The sequence below is a fragment of the Megalobrama amblycephala genome, linkage group LG20 (genome assembly GCF_018812025.1).
Source record: "Megalobrama amblycephala isolate DHTTF-2021 linkage group LG20, ASM1881202v1, whole genome shotgun sequence".
Lineage (NCBI taxonomy): Eukaryota > Metazoa > Chordata > Actinopteri > Cypriniformes > Xenocyprididae > Megalobrama > Megalobrama amblycephala.
Window position 1 is genome coordinate 5,289,473 of NC_063063.1, and position 13,383 is coordinate 5,302,855.

The window sequence follows — 13,383 nt, forward strand, 5'->3', positions numbered from 1 at the left end:
AATATTTAAAAACATGAAATTCACAGCAATATCACTGCTACATCAAATATTTAATCTATATTTCATATATATTATTATTATTTCATATATGTATTTTATCTATATTTCCCCCTCACCGCCGGAAAAACTCAAAGAATCACGAACGTATACAAGCGGCAGGTTTATTATGAAAAAAAATATGAATGTTAAAAAAATAAAAAATGAGGAGAATCAATTCATTGTGAACAACTTACTGCCATTGTGTAAATAATATGTAATCATGTTATCCATAAAAAAGTAACTGTAGTCTGATTAAGAGTATTTTAAAAATGAGTTTACTCTAATTGCAAGTACTTGATTTTTGGAATCTGATTACGTAATCCAGATTACATATAATCCGTTACTACCCAGCTTTGCATGTCTGCCAATTTTGTTCTGACCAACTGAGAAAAAAAAAGCATTGCAATAAATCATTTCTGGAGTACAATCCGCCATTAAAATGACAAATTTAATTGTTCCAGCAAATTATTGTGATTAAACTTTACCTTATATAAACGTAATACTTTGATTAAAATAATGCGATTAAGCTCATAATCGTAGTAAACATAATCGCATTAAACTAGGTGGTGTACACTGATTTTAATCGAAATAAACAGGCATGTAAACACCTTAATCGCATTATTCCAGCTCTGACCAATGTGCACATGTGCTCGGACATACATGGATGCCGTGTGTTGTTAATCACAACTTCATGAATGAACTCCGTGACATTATTCTGAAGTTTTCTCTTCACCAAATCGCTAAACTCTGTCAACACAATAGGCTGCGCAGACTCTGCGCATCTTCATCCAGGCGGCATGAAGAATGCGACAGCAGCACAGGCAAACCTGGCATTGCGATGTTCATCATGGCGCCAAATACTATCCAAGTAGATTAAATTTATAGTGAATAAATTTAACACAGAGGCCAGCCCAGAACTCTATGCTCCCTTCTCAGCTGGCACTCCTGCAGCTTCCGGCTCCGCCTTGTTCTCTTGCCCCGCCATGTTTCCCATCATCGCCGGCTCCACCGTGGTCTCCATCTTTGCGAACTCTATCTCAGCCAGCTCCACCGTGGTCTCCAGCTCCGCCCTGGCTTCCTGCTCCACCTTGGTTTCCTGCTTTGCTAGACCTGCCTTGGCATCCGGGTCTGCCCTGGCGCCCTGCTCCAACTGGGTTTCCGGGTCCATTTCCGTATGAGAGGCCTGGCCCTTCATCCCTCCCCCTTGTCCGTCTCCACTCCACCACCCTCCTGGACTCTTTTTGTATTGTGGAGCATCTGGAAGCTGCTCCTTAAATGGGAGGTTCTGTCATGTTAGTAGTTTCTTGTTTGGACTTTTTTTTGTTTAGTTTGATTTAGTTGGAAACTCTTCTGTGTCATGTTAATCTAGTTTTCCCTTGTGTATAATAAGTCCTAGTGTTTGCTGTGTAGTTTGTCAGTTTTGGCTGGTATTCCTGCCCTTCGTGTTCCTTGGTTTGCTTGCAGTTTTGGTTTGTTTGTTTGTTTTGTAAAATATTCTGTACTAGTTCCTTGTCTCCGCCTTCCTTCATTGCTCTCCTTTTTACATTTAAGAGGGCTTTTTGACCCACTTTTTATTTAATTTCATAATCCATTGTCTTTGAAATACGGTACTGCTGAACGTACTGATAAGCATTTATGTAAACTAAAATATACTTTATTGTCATTTCCATTTAAACTTGTATGTCACATTTTAAATATATTTGTAATTATATATTTGTAATGATGAAGCTGCACTTTAATACATTTAAAATGTATTAACTTTAAATGTAGTATCACATAATACACTACAGTTAAAAATTATAATCGGATACTTTAGTATATTAGTTAATACATTAAAGCATGACAAAAGATTGTTAACCCTTGTAAGATTAACATAATAATGTAATTAAAAAACAACAACAAATGTAATATCTCTCACTTTATTAATGTTTTTACTCTACATCTGTGCAGTGTTGGGAGGATTTAAGGTATTTTTTAATTTACTGTATAAAAAATACATGCTTTAACATAGATTTAAAAAACTGGTAACACTTTACAATAAGGTTCATTAGTTAACATTAGTTAACTACATTAGTTAATATGAACTAATAATGAACTGCACTAATACAACATTTATTAATCTTTGTTAATGTTAATTTCAACATAAACTAATACTTTATTAAAATCTTGTTAACATTAGTTATTGTACTGTAAACTAACATGAACAAACAATGAACAGCTGGATTTTCAACGTTAACGTTAACGAAGATTAGTAAATACAGTAACAAATATATTGCTCATGGTTAGTTCATGTTAGTTTACACATTAACTAATGTTTAACTAATGAACCTTATTGTAAAGTGTTACCAAAAAACTTTTTATGTAATTTTTTTTAATGTGAATTTTATGTAAAAAATATAAACATTTCTCATTTTCATTCATGGAGATAACATGGACAATGTGCCATGGTTAATGGAAGATTGCTGCCATCAACTGAATAACAAACACTTTTAAATTAAAATAACATGAAATTTCAACTCTGCATTACTCAACGGCTCATTTGCCATTTCCTTATGGGTATACATCTTTTCACAAGTTTTTTTTTTTTTTAAATTAAGGGTTCAAGCATGTAGCACTGAAATCTACGGAGCTCCACACATGACATGCAGGAAAAAAATAAGCTAAATCGTTTGCACGATTTACTATTTCGTTCCCTCGATCTATAAATCATGCACGTTTTGTGGTCATGTGAAAAAGGACGCGGCGACTGGCCACTTGGTGGTGCTATAACAAGAAAAAAACCCATAAAAATGGCTATAACTACTTCACTGTTAGTCCGATCGATTTAAAATTTGGCATGCTGTGTCTACATCCGAGGTACCATGACTGTCTATGAGGACATTGACGCATCTCAAAAACAAATTTCGCCATTGGCCAATGAATTTTGAGCAGCTATCAGACAAGGTTAACAGAGGCCGTGGGGTTGTGTATCACACGATTTTTCACGAATGCCCACAACATTTGTACCACATGGTAGAACTCCTCATTCTGAGCAACTTTGCCACTAGGTCCACCGCTGTCCATCGAATCCTTCGTTAAATATCAGAAATTATTTCAAAAACCAACTTTGGTGAACTAGTCCTAGGTTTTTGGCTTAACCTCGATAACTGTTAAAAATCTTTATAAACCATTCATTTCCTTTGGTAAATTGCCTGTTTGGGCTGTAAATGGTCTATTTCATCTATGATCAAGATGTTTAAAGGCTTGCTAATTAAAACATTATACCTTTTTACGCATGTGCAAAAAGGCCTTAAAGCGCTTGAACCCTGATAATTGCTGCTCACAGCTATATTTTAGATTTATGTTTAGACATTATAAAATTATTATAATAATAAAAATGACTTTTTCAAAGTTTAGCATTTTTTTGTACTGAAGTATAATTTTTTGCAATTGACACATTATTACAGTCAAACCTGAACATAGTGTTATATATGTGGTTTATCATGTTTGCTATATGTGTGTATGTTGTGTGTGTTTGCATTTGTTCTCCATCGTGGAAGTGTTGTGGTGTCACTCCATCATTTCTGTCTTTGTTCTGCATTGCAGCTGATTTATTTTTGACATTATGTAACAGAGCAACTTATGGCAAACCATTTGTCATCTCTCATTAGTGATTTTGTGGGTTTTGGGGGGTGGGATGTGTCGTGGTATCGCCCCTTCATTTTTTTGTGTGTTTTCTGGATTGTAACTGATTTTTTTTTTGTTCACAAATTATGTAACACAAGGCATTTTTTTATTGTCTCCCATGGATGAGGAGACTATAAAAATGGGGGGTAGAGCGGAGAATGTGTGCGTGAGCACGAGCGTTCCACTTTATGGATGTGCTATAGGTTTGCCACTTCACTTCTGTGTATTTGTGTTCTGTGTTGTGGCTGATTTAATTTTTTTATTTAATGTTCACCATTTGATTATTGTTGTTGCCTCTACTAATTATGTGTCTGATTTTTAATTTCCAACATATTTTGGGTTATTTTTAATTCAGTAATTTTTAAACAATAGTTGGATTAAATAAAACTGCCCAGCGTGTTGGGCAAACATTTAACCCAACCGCTGGGTTTGTCCAAAGGATTAGTCCACTTTTAAATAAACTTTTCCTGAAAATGTACTCACCCACATGTCATCCAAGATATCCATGACTTTCTATCTTCAGTCGAAAAGAAATTAAAGTTTTTGATCAAAACATTCCAGGATTATTCTCCTTATAGTAGACTTCAATGGGCACCAAACAGTTGAAGGTCATAATTAGTTTCACTGCAGCTTCAAATTGTTCAACACGATCCCAGATGAGAAATAAGGCTGTTATCTAGTGAAACCATCACTAATTTTCTGAAATAAATTGAAAATTATATAAGTTTTAACCTTAAATGCTCATCTTGAACTAGCTCTCTTCTTCTTCTTCTCCTCTATTAGAATTTCTTGTAAGTGTATTACTGCTCTCCACAGGCCAAAGTTTGAACTAATTGTTATATACTATTGAACTAGCATATTGCAAACTTTGACCTGTGGAGGGCAGTAATACGCTTAGCAGCGTCTACACTGCCGGAATTCTAATAGAGGAGAAGAAGAAGAAGAAGAGAGCTAGTTCAAGATGAGCATTTAAGGTTAAAACTTGTATAATTTTCAATTTATTTCAGAAAATAAGCAATGGTTTCACTAGATAAGACCCTTATTTCCATCTGGGATCGTGTTGAACAATTTGAAGCTGCAGTGAAACTAATTATGACCTTCAACTGTTTGGTGCCCATTGAAGTCCACTATAAGGAGAATAATCCTGGAATGTTTTGATCAAAAACTTTAATTTCTTTTCGACTGAAGAAAGAAAGACATGGACATCTTGGATGACATGGGGGTGAGTAAATTATCAGGAAAAGTTTATTTAAAAGTAAACTAATCCTTTAACCCAACTTGGGTTGTTTTTAACTCAACATTTTTTAGAGTGTAAAAATAAGTAAATACTGAGGATACCTATAAAAATGGTAACACTTTACAATAAGGTTCCATTTGGTTCCATTCATAGAGTTAACATGAACACTGAAAAATACATCTAAAGCATTTAAATAAACTTAAATAATGTTAATTATTAAAAGTTTTATATCTTCAGAATATTTAATGGAACTGAGCAAATGTGAAACTAACAATGAATGCCAGTGTGATCATTTGTTCTTAGACGAAATCAGTTCATATTAAGAATTTTGATTGAGACTTTGGGATCTTAAGAAACCTCTACATACTTAGAGACACTGTTAAGAAGTTTACTGAAAAGCATGCAAAATTATAGGGTCTGAGAATCTCATTGCTGTCTTGGAAAAACCACTTAGATGTTAAAAAATGATTTTTCTTTCTATCAGAACCGGTTGTCCAGTAGAAGTTAGGAGAGACAGGTAGAGTGAGAGCCTGGGAGAGGGGAGGAAGGGGAAAGGAGAAAGTAGGAGGGACAGAAGGAGAGAATGCGAGGAACTGTGTGTATCCTCCAAGAGAGAGGGTGGGTTGGGTTAAACTGGCACTTAAAAGAGCCGACTGTGATTGTTCTGTGCCTGATTAACAGGGGGAAGGGGGAGAGAAGGACAGAGATAGGAAACATCCACTTGACGGGAGCATCCAGCAGTGAGCGTGTGAAGACGGCTCCTCCGGGAACTTTGATTCCTGCACTTTTCCCATTCCTCACGTCGCAGCTGTAGTCCATTATGCACCGGGCAGTGGTGCTGCTGACTCTCATCAGCACGAGCGCAGCTCTGAAACCCGAGTGGATGCCGGGGGATTATCCTATGACAGAGGCAGGGGCTGAGAGCTTCGTGAGCGACTACAACTCAACCGCCGAGGAGGTCTTTTACTTCAGCACAGAGGCCAGCTGGAACTACAACACCAACCTGACTGAACACAATTCCCAACTGCAGGTAAAAGTCAATGTGTTTTACAGACATCCAGTAAAATTGCTTCCAGTCTGACAGGGTACAGCTGCCAGGGTGCAACTTGATGTAATGTAATTCACGACTGCCTGTTTTGCATATGGGACTGATAAATCAGCCATTTCAACGGCTCTTTGGACCGCCAAGTAATAATTAAACAACTCATGAGAGAGCATTATACATTTTATGTCTTCCAGTGGTTTTTATATTCATATTTATAGTTTTATAGGACTCTTGTAAAGCTTCACTAAAGGGAAGGACCATGGACCTGTGAGATTACTGAGTAACATTCTGTGTAACAGTTGAGTTAAATGACATGACTAATCATTACAATACTCCCACCAGTCCTCATTTTTCCCACTCTTTCAGAGCTTAGGAATTAGCAACTTTCTCTCAGAAAAAAATTGCATTAAGTAAGAGAATATAGTTGAATTAAAATGAATGTTGGTTAGCATAGCTCAAAACATTTTTTTTTTTTTTTTAAGAATTTGATGAGAAACATTTGAGTTGGTGTTGAGATCTCTGACATCTGATTGAAGAGCAAGAGATTTCTATAAATAAACAGGCAATAACTGGGGCGGTTTCTCAAAAGAAGAATCTGAGAAGACTTACACAAAAGTCTCCATTTGCTCTCTGTTCAATATCAACGCTGTCAAGGAGAAGCAATTGAGATGCTAAAACCCCATTTGGGATTTTCTTCCCTGTGGGATGTTAAGTGTTGCGCATTCCATAGTGTAAAAGTCCCACTCATGTTATGCAATTGCTAACAGATCATATTTCAGATTTATGATATTCCGATGAGCCAATAATAATTTTATGGACGTTGTAATGGCATATAACCAATAAACTGTTCATTTGAAGAAAATAAAATGAAAAGAATCAACTGTAAATTCTACACTCTAAAAAATGCTGGGTTAATAACAACTCAAGTTGGGTTGGAAATGGACAAACCCCAGTGATTGGGTTGTTTTAACCCAGCAGTTGGGTTAAATGTTTGCCCAACATGCTGGGAAGTTTTATTTAACCCTATTGTTAAAGGTGCCCTAGAATTGAAAATTGAATTTACCTCGGCATAGTTGAATAGCAAGAGTTCAGTACATGGAAATGACATACAGTGAGTCTCAAACTCCATTGTTTCCTCCTTCTTATGTAAATTTCATTTGTTTAAAAGACCTCCGAAGAACAGGCGAATCTCAACATAACACCGACTGTTATGTAACAGTCGGGATCATTAATATGTACGCCCCCAATATTTGCATATGCCAGCCCATGTTCAATGCATTACACAAGGGCAGCCAGTATTAACGTCTGGATCTGTGCACAGCCGAATCATCAGACTAGGTAAGCAAGCAAAGACAATAGCGAAAAATGGCAGATAAGCAATAATAACTGATCCATGATAACATGATATTTTTAGTGATATTTGTAAATTGTCTTTCTACATGTTTTGTTAGCATGTTGCTAATGTACTGTTAAATGTGGTTAAAGTTACCATCGTTTATTACTGTATTCACGGAGCCGTCGCTATTTTCATTTTTAAACACTTGCAGTCTGTATAATGCACAAACACATCTTCATTCTTTATAAATCTCTCCAACAGTGTAGCATTAGCCCGTTAGCCACAGAGCATATAGCCTCAAACTCATTCAGAATCAAATGTAAACATCCAAATAAATACTATACTCACATGATCCGACGCATGCATGCAGCACGCATGACAAACATTTAGTAAAGATCCATTTGAGGGTTATATTAGCTGTGTGAACTTTTATGTTTATGCACTGTTTTATAGTCGCGAGCTCGGGGGCGGGGAGCGTGAGGCTTTTAAAGGGGCCTGCAGCACTGAATCGGTGCATATTTAATGATGCCCCAAAATATGCAGTTAAAAAAATGAATTTAAAAAAATCTTTTAATTTTGAGCTGAAACTTCACAGACACATTCAGGGGACACCTTAGACTTATATTACATCTTGTGAAAAAACATTCTAGGGCACCTTTAAAAATTGTTAAAAACTATTGTTTAAAAATTACTTTATGGCTTAAAATGAACCCAAAATAGATTATTTTAAAAATCAATTACTAATTACTAGAGGCAACAATAATAATCAAAAGGTGAACATTTATTAATAAGTAATTTCATAAATAATTAAGTCTAATGAATAATAATTAAACAATATTAATAAATGATAATTTATTAAACATATTAATAAATGCTAATGTCCATCATATTTTGGGTTCATTTTAAGCAAGCAATACAGAATTTTTTAATTACTGGTTGGGCAAATATTTAACCCAACTGCTGGGTTAAAAGAACCCAATCGCTGAGTTTGTCCATTTCCAACCCAACTTGGGTTGTTTATAACCCGGCATTTTTTAGAGTGTACATTTAATAACCTTGGTCATCATCTAAAACTTGCTAAAAGTTTGTTTTTAATAGCTCTAATACATTTAAAACACTGCCATATACAATCTTAGGCATATCTCAAAATTAGTATCCATTTTTCATACCGTATTCTAATGTTGTTAAATTCACTTCTACACTCTAAAAAATGTTGGGTTAAAAACCAAAAGCATGGGTTGACAATGGACAAACCCAGCAAATGGGTTGTTTTAACCCAGTGGTTGGGTTAAATGTTTGCCCAACCTGCTGGGTAGTTTTATTTAACTCAACTATTGTTTAAAAATTACTGTATCGCTTACTTAAAATGAACCGAAAATACGTTGGAAATTAACATTTATTAATATGTCTAATAAATAAACATTTATTATTAAGTTTAATGAATAATAATTAAACATTTTCTCCTTTCTGATTATTATTGTAGCCTCTAGTAATATTGTGTCTGATTTTTAATTTTGGGTTCATTTTAAGCCAGCCATATAGTAATTTTTAGTCAATAGTTGGGTTAAATAAAACTGCCTAGTGTGTTGGACAAACATTTAACCCAACCGCTGGGTTAAATGTTCCATATTTAACACAACTTGGGTTGTTTTTAACCCAGCATTTTAGTGTAAAAATAAGGTAAATATTGACAATACCAGATAAAAATGGTAACACTTTACAATAAGGTTTCATTTGGTTCCTAAAGCATTTAGTAAACTTAAATAATGCTTTATCAAAATTATCAAAAGTTGTATCTCTCAAGATTATTTACTGGAACTGAGCTAAAGTGAACTACCAATGAATGCCAGTGTGATCAATGCAGAGGCGAGGTGGTCAGCATTGCTCTTCCCACACATACACACGCCTCTTTCAGACAGCTGTCTCAACACTATTTCACAGCTGTCTCAACACTCGCTCACAGTTTTTCAAATGGATGCTGGCACCGCACTCGCTGCTAAACATCTGAATGAAACCTCAACAAAAAAGGCCGCAAAACAAGTTGACAGAAAGCTGGGCAGAACCTGAGCAATGCCTGGTGTGATGTCTATTATTTCAAACACATCAAACGAGGTGATCAAAGAGCCTCCGTTTCGGGCACCTCTATTGGAGGTGGCAGGCCAGGTTGTTGCTGTGAGCGAGGCTCACTCTGACTGCGTATGAAGATAAAGCAGCATTGTATGAAAGCAACACACCCGCTGCACTCGTTCCACAGAGAGCTTGGTCACAGTACACCCGGTCATGGTTGCTGGAGCAGATATTTTTGGTTTCGCAGTCATCATGACTGCAGGCATCTTGGTGCTGTGTATTCAACAGATGCATGATGGAGGTTATGCTAATGTAGCATATGCTGATGTTGAGGACTGCAGCGATTTATAGAGCACAGGAAAAGCAGCTTATGTGTGCAAATGCCATTTTAGAGGAGAAAGTTGGAATTTCCAACTTCCAAGCAGCTTGTAGAGGTGCAACAGTGTGTCACTTGAACTGGAAACTCATGCTGAAAGCCACAACTCCAAATAGACTGTGATGCAGTGCATGACATCATGCAAATATGGCGGCACCCAAGATGATAGTGATAAAGAATAGTTTTAAGCAAATAAAATGCATGAGTCAAAACTCCTCTATTACATTATTATGATAAAACCTTGTTTTTTGGCTGATTTAGGTGCGTAAACATTTCAAATGACATTTTCTTTTGATAATTTTACAAATACTTAAAGGAAGTGGCAACTCTTCTATCACCCAAAAATGAAATTTCTCATTCTTTTTTTTTTCGTTTTTATGCACAAAAAGTATTCTCGTCACTTCACAACATTAAGGTTGAACCACTGTAGTCACGTTGACTATTTTAATGATGTCTTTACTACTTTTCTGGACCTTGAATGTGTAATTTCATTGCTTTTTATGGGAGATTAAAAAAAACTCTTGGATTTCATTAAAAATATCTTAATTTGTGTTCTGAAGATGAACAAAGGTCTTGCGGGTTTGGAACGACATGAGGGTGAGAACTTATTGACAGAAATTTCATTTTAGGGTGAACTAACCTTTTAACCTTTTAAACCTTTTAATGGTCCCCAGATTATTTTGTTGTATGAATATCTGAACATGTAAAATATTAAAACAAAGAACAGAGCCTCTGCTTTTAAACAAACATTTTTTATTTTTTAATCTAACTTCATGCATTCTTTTTTTAATCAACACTTGAATGTGGGTAAAGTTTTGTAAAAAACGCAACATTTTGGGCAAAAAGCTGAGAAAAATCACGTTTTTGGCAAAGACTATGTCAGTTTAATATTTGATGATCATGTTATTTTATATGTGCATAAGCAATGGTTCTGCTTCTTCACCTATGTTTTGATCAGAAGATTCTGTACTCTTTCAGAAGATGCATAACAGCAGCCCCTACTGTATAAGAGTGAAAACATGGATTGCCTGAAAATTCCATCAATGGTGGGGAAAGAGTTAAAGGGTTAGTTCACCCAAAAATGAAAATTCTGTCATTTATTACTTACTCTCATGCCGTTCCACACCCGTAAGACCTTCGTTCATCTTCGGAGCACAAATTAAGATATTTTAGTTGAAATCCGATGGCTCCGTGAGGCCTTCATAGTGAGCAATGACATTTCCTCTCTCAAGATCCATAAAGGTACTAAAAACATATTTAAATCAGTTCATGTGAGTACAGTGGTTCAATATTAATATTATAAAGCGACGAGAATATTTTTGGAGCGCCAAAAAAACAAAATAACGACTTATTTAGTGATGTCCGATTTCAAAACACTGCTTCAGGAAGCATCGGAGCACAAATGAATCAGTGTATCAAATCAGCTGTTCGGAGCGCCAAAGTCACGTGATTTCAGCCGTTTGCAGTTTGACACGCGATCCGAATCATGATTCGATACACTGATTCATTTGTGCTCCGATGCTTCCTGAAGCAGTGTTTTGAAATCGGCCATCACTAAATAAGTCGTTATTTTGTTTTTTTTGGCGCACCAAAAATATTCTCGTCGCTTTATAATATTAATATTGAACCACTGTACTCACATGAACCGATTTAAATAAGATTTTAGTACATTAATGGATCTTGAGAGAGGAAATGTAATTGCTCCCTATGAAGGCCTCACGGAGCCATCGGATTTCAACTAAAATATCTTAATTTGTGTTCCGAAGATTAACGAAGGACTTACGGGTGTGGAACGGCATGAGGGTGAGTAATAAATGACAGAATTTTCATTTTTGGGTGAACTAACCCTTCAATATAAAGCAATATGCAGTTTGTACATTATTAATTTCTCTTAGCTTGTCCTCGACCTAGCCACAGGCACAATGGTAATCCCAAAACTGCAAAATAACATTAAACACTAATATATCACCTCCTATATTAATCTTGTTCAAAAACACACAAAATAATAATAATAGTTAAACATTTATGCTCCTTAGTCTATATTAAAGAATGCTGGGAAAAGCAGATTTCCCTCTATTTGCATGTGACTGAAATTTAACAAAAATCTTAAAGGGTTAGTTCACCCAAAAATGAAAACTCTTTTATCATTATTTACTCACCCTCATGTCATTCCACACCTGTAAGACTTTCGTTCATCTTCAGAACACAAATGAATATCTTTTTGATGAAATCTGAGAGCTTTCTGTCCCTCCATAGACAGGTATGCAACTGACACTTTGACACTTCAAAAACTTCATAAAGAGATCGTAACACTAATCCATATTAATTGAGTGGTTTAGTACAAATTTTCTGAAGAGAAAAAAAACGCAGCATGTTTGAGCTTCCGCAAGAAGTTTGTTCTCGCACATCAAGCAGGTTCGGTTGAGCTTCTGTTTATGTTCACTGATCAATGTTTATATGTGATTAAAAGATAAATTCAATATGTTCATCATATAAAGTGATCATGTCTCTTCAGATAATTGGGATTAAACCATTCAATTCATTTGGATTAGTTTTACAATCTCTTTATGAATTTTTTGAAGCGTCAAAGTGGTAGTTGTGTAGCTGTCAACTGACGGACAGAAATCTCTCAGATTTCATCAAAAATATCTTAATTTGTGTTCCAAAGATGAACGAAAGTTTAATGTTTGGGTGAAGTAATAGTTTGGGTGAACTATCCCTTTAAGTATAGCTTAAACATATAATTTGTAAGTCAACCTGCTCATTTCTTTTTGTGAAATAAATTAACTGTTGAATTTTTAGGCATTTATTTTGGTAATCTACCACAATCGATCACTATTCAGAGATTTTATTAAGGTTGTAAAGTACTTATTTTTGTGATATTTACTGAATTATTTTTTAAAATGTGCAACAGTAGAACCACATTTAAAATGGCCTAAATCAGATGCCAAATATCTGATTTGTGCCAGATGTCTATGAAAAAAAAAAAACCCTGAATTGTTTATGTAAATGTGTCCCTTGAGTCGGCATTTTTCATGCAGCCAAGTCCACAATCCCCTTTACTGCCACGCCACTCCCATACATTAGAAGCACTCGCTCTCTCCGCTCGCTTTCTGTGGCATAGTGGCCATGTGTAGCCCATAATTTCACTTCTGTATTGAGTGAGGGCAGTCAGTGCATCAGATCAAACAGAATCAGTCTTTTAATTAGCCTCTAAAAATAAAGCTCTCAGAAAGCGCACACGCAGGCATCTTTAAAAAGTGTTTGGATCCTTCAAGGACACAATGAGGTGGAAAACGAGTACAATCTGCTCTGAAAACTCACATTCCATACCCATCAAACATCTGCCAAGATTAGAGAGAGTGTTTCAGGAAAGTGTTTAGGGAGGTTTGCATGGATGATTCAGAGCCAAGTGCCACATGCTTGAGCTCTAAAGCTCATCACCCTTTTGATGGTATCAGTCACAAGTTATTATTTTACTGTTTTATGTCAAGCCTTGAACTATTTCGCCCTATTACGACTTATCGCTTTCTTGCATAAACATGACAGAACAAATGGGACCTTGGAAGAAGAGGTGGAAAAACAAGAAGCTAGCTGTCTTTATCTCTGTGGAAAAC

At 35.7% G+C, this 13,383-nt stretch overlaps 1 protein-coding gene across 1 annotated transcript in view; it reads left to right on the forward strand.

Moving 5' to 3' along the window:
* Window positions 1–5,571: 5,571 nt before the first annotated feature.
* The window catches only part of ace (angiotensin I converting enzyme (peptidyl-dipeptidase A) 1), a 35,165-nt gene continuing 27,353 nt past the window's right edge, over window positions 5,572–13,383 (forward strand). Inside the window, 1 exon segment of the mRNA XM_048170051.1 lies at window positions 5,572–5,972. Within this exon segment, the coding sequence (XP_048026008.1) occupies window positions 5,763–5,972 (210 nt within the window). The 5' untranslated portion in view covers window positions 5,572–5,762.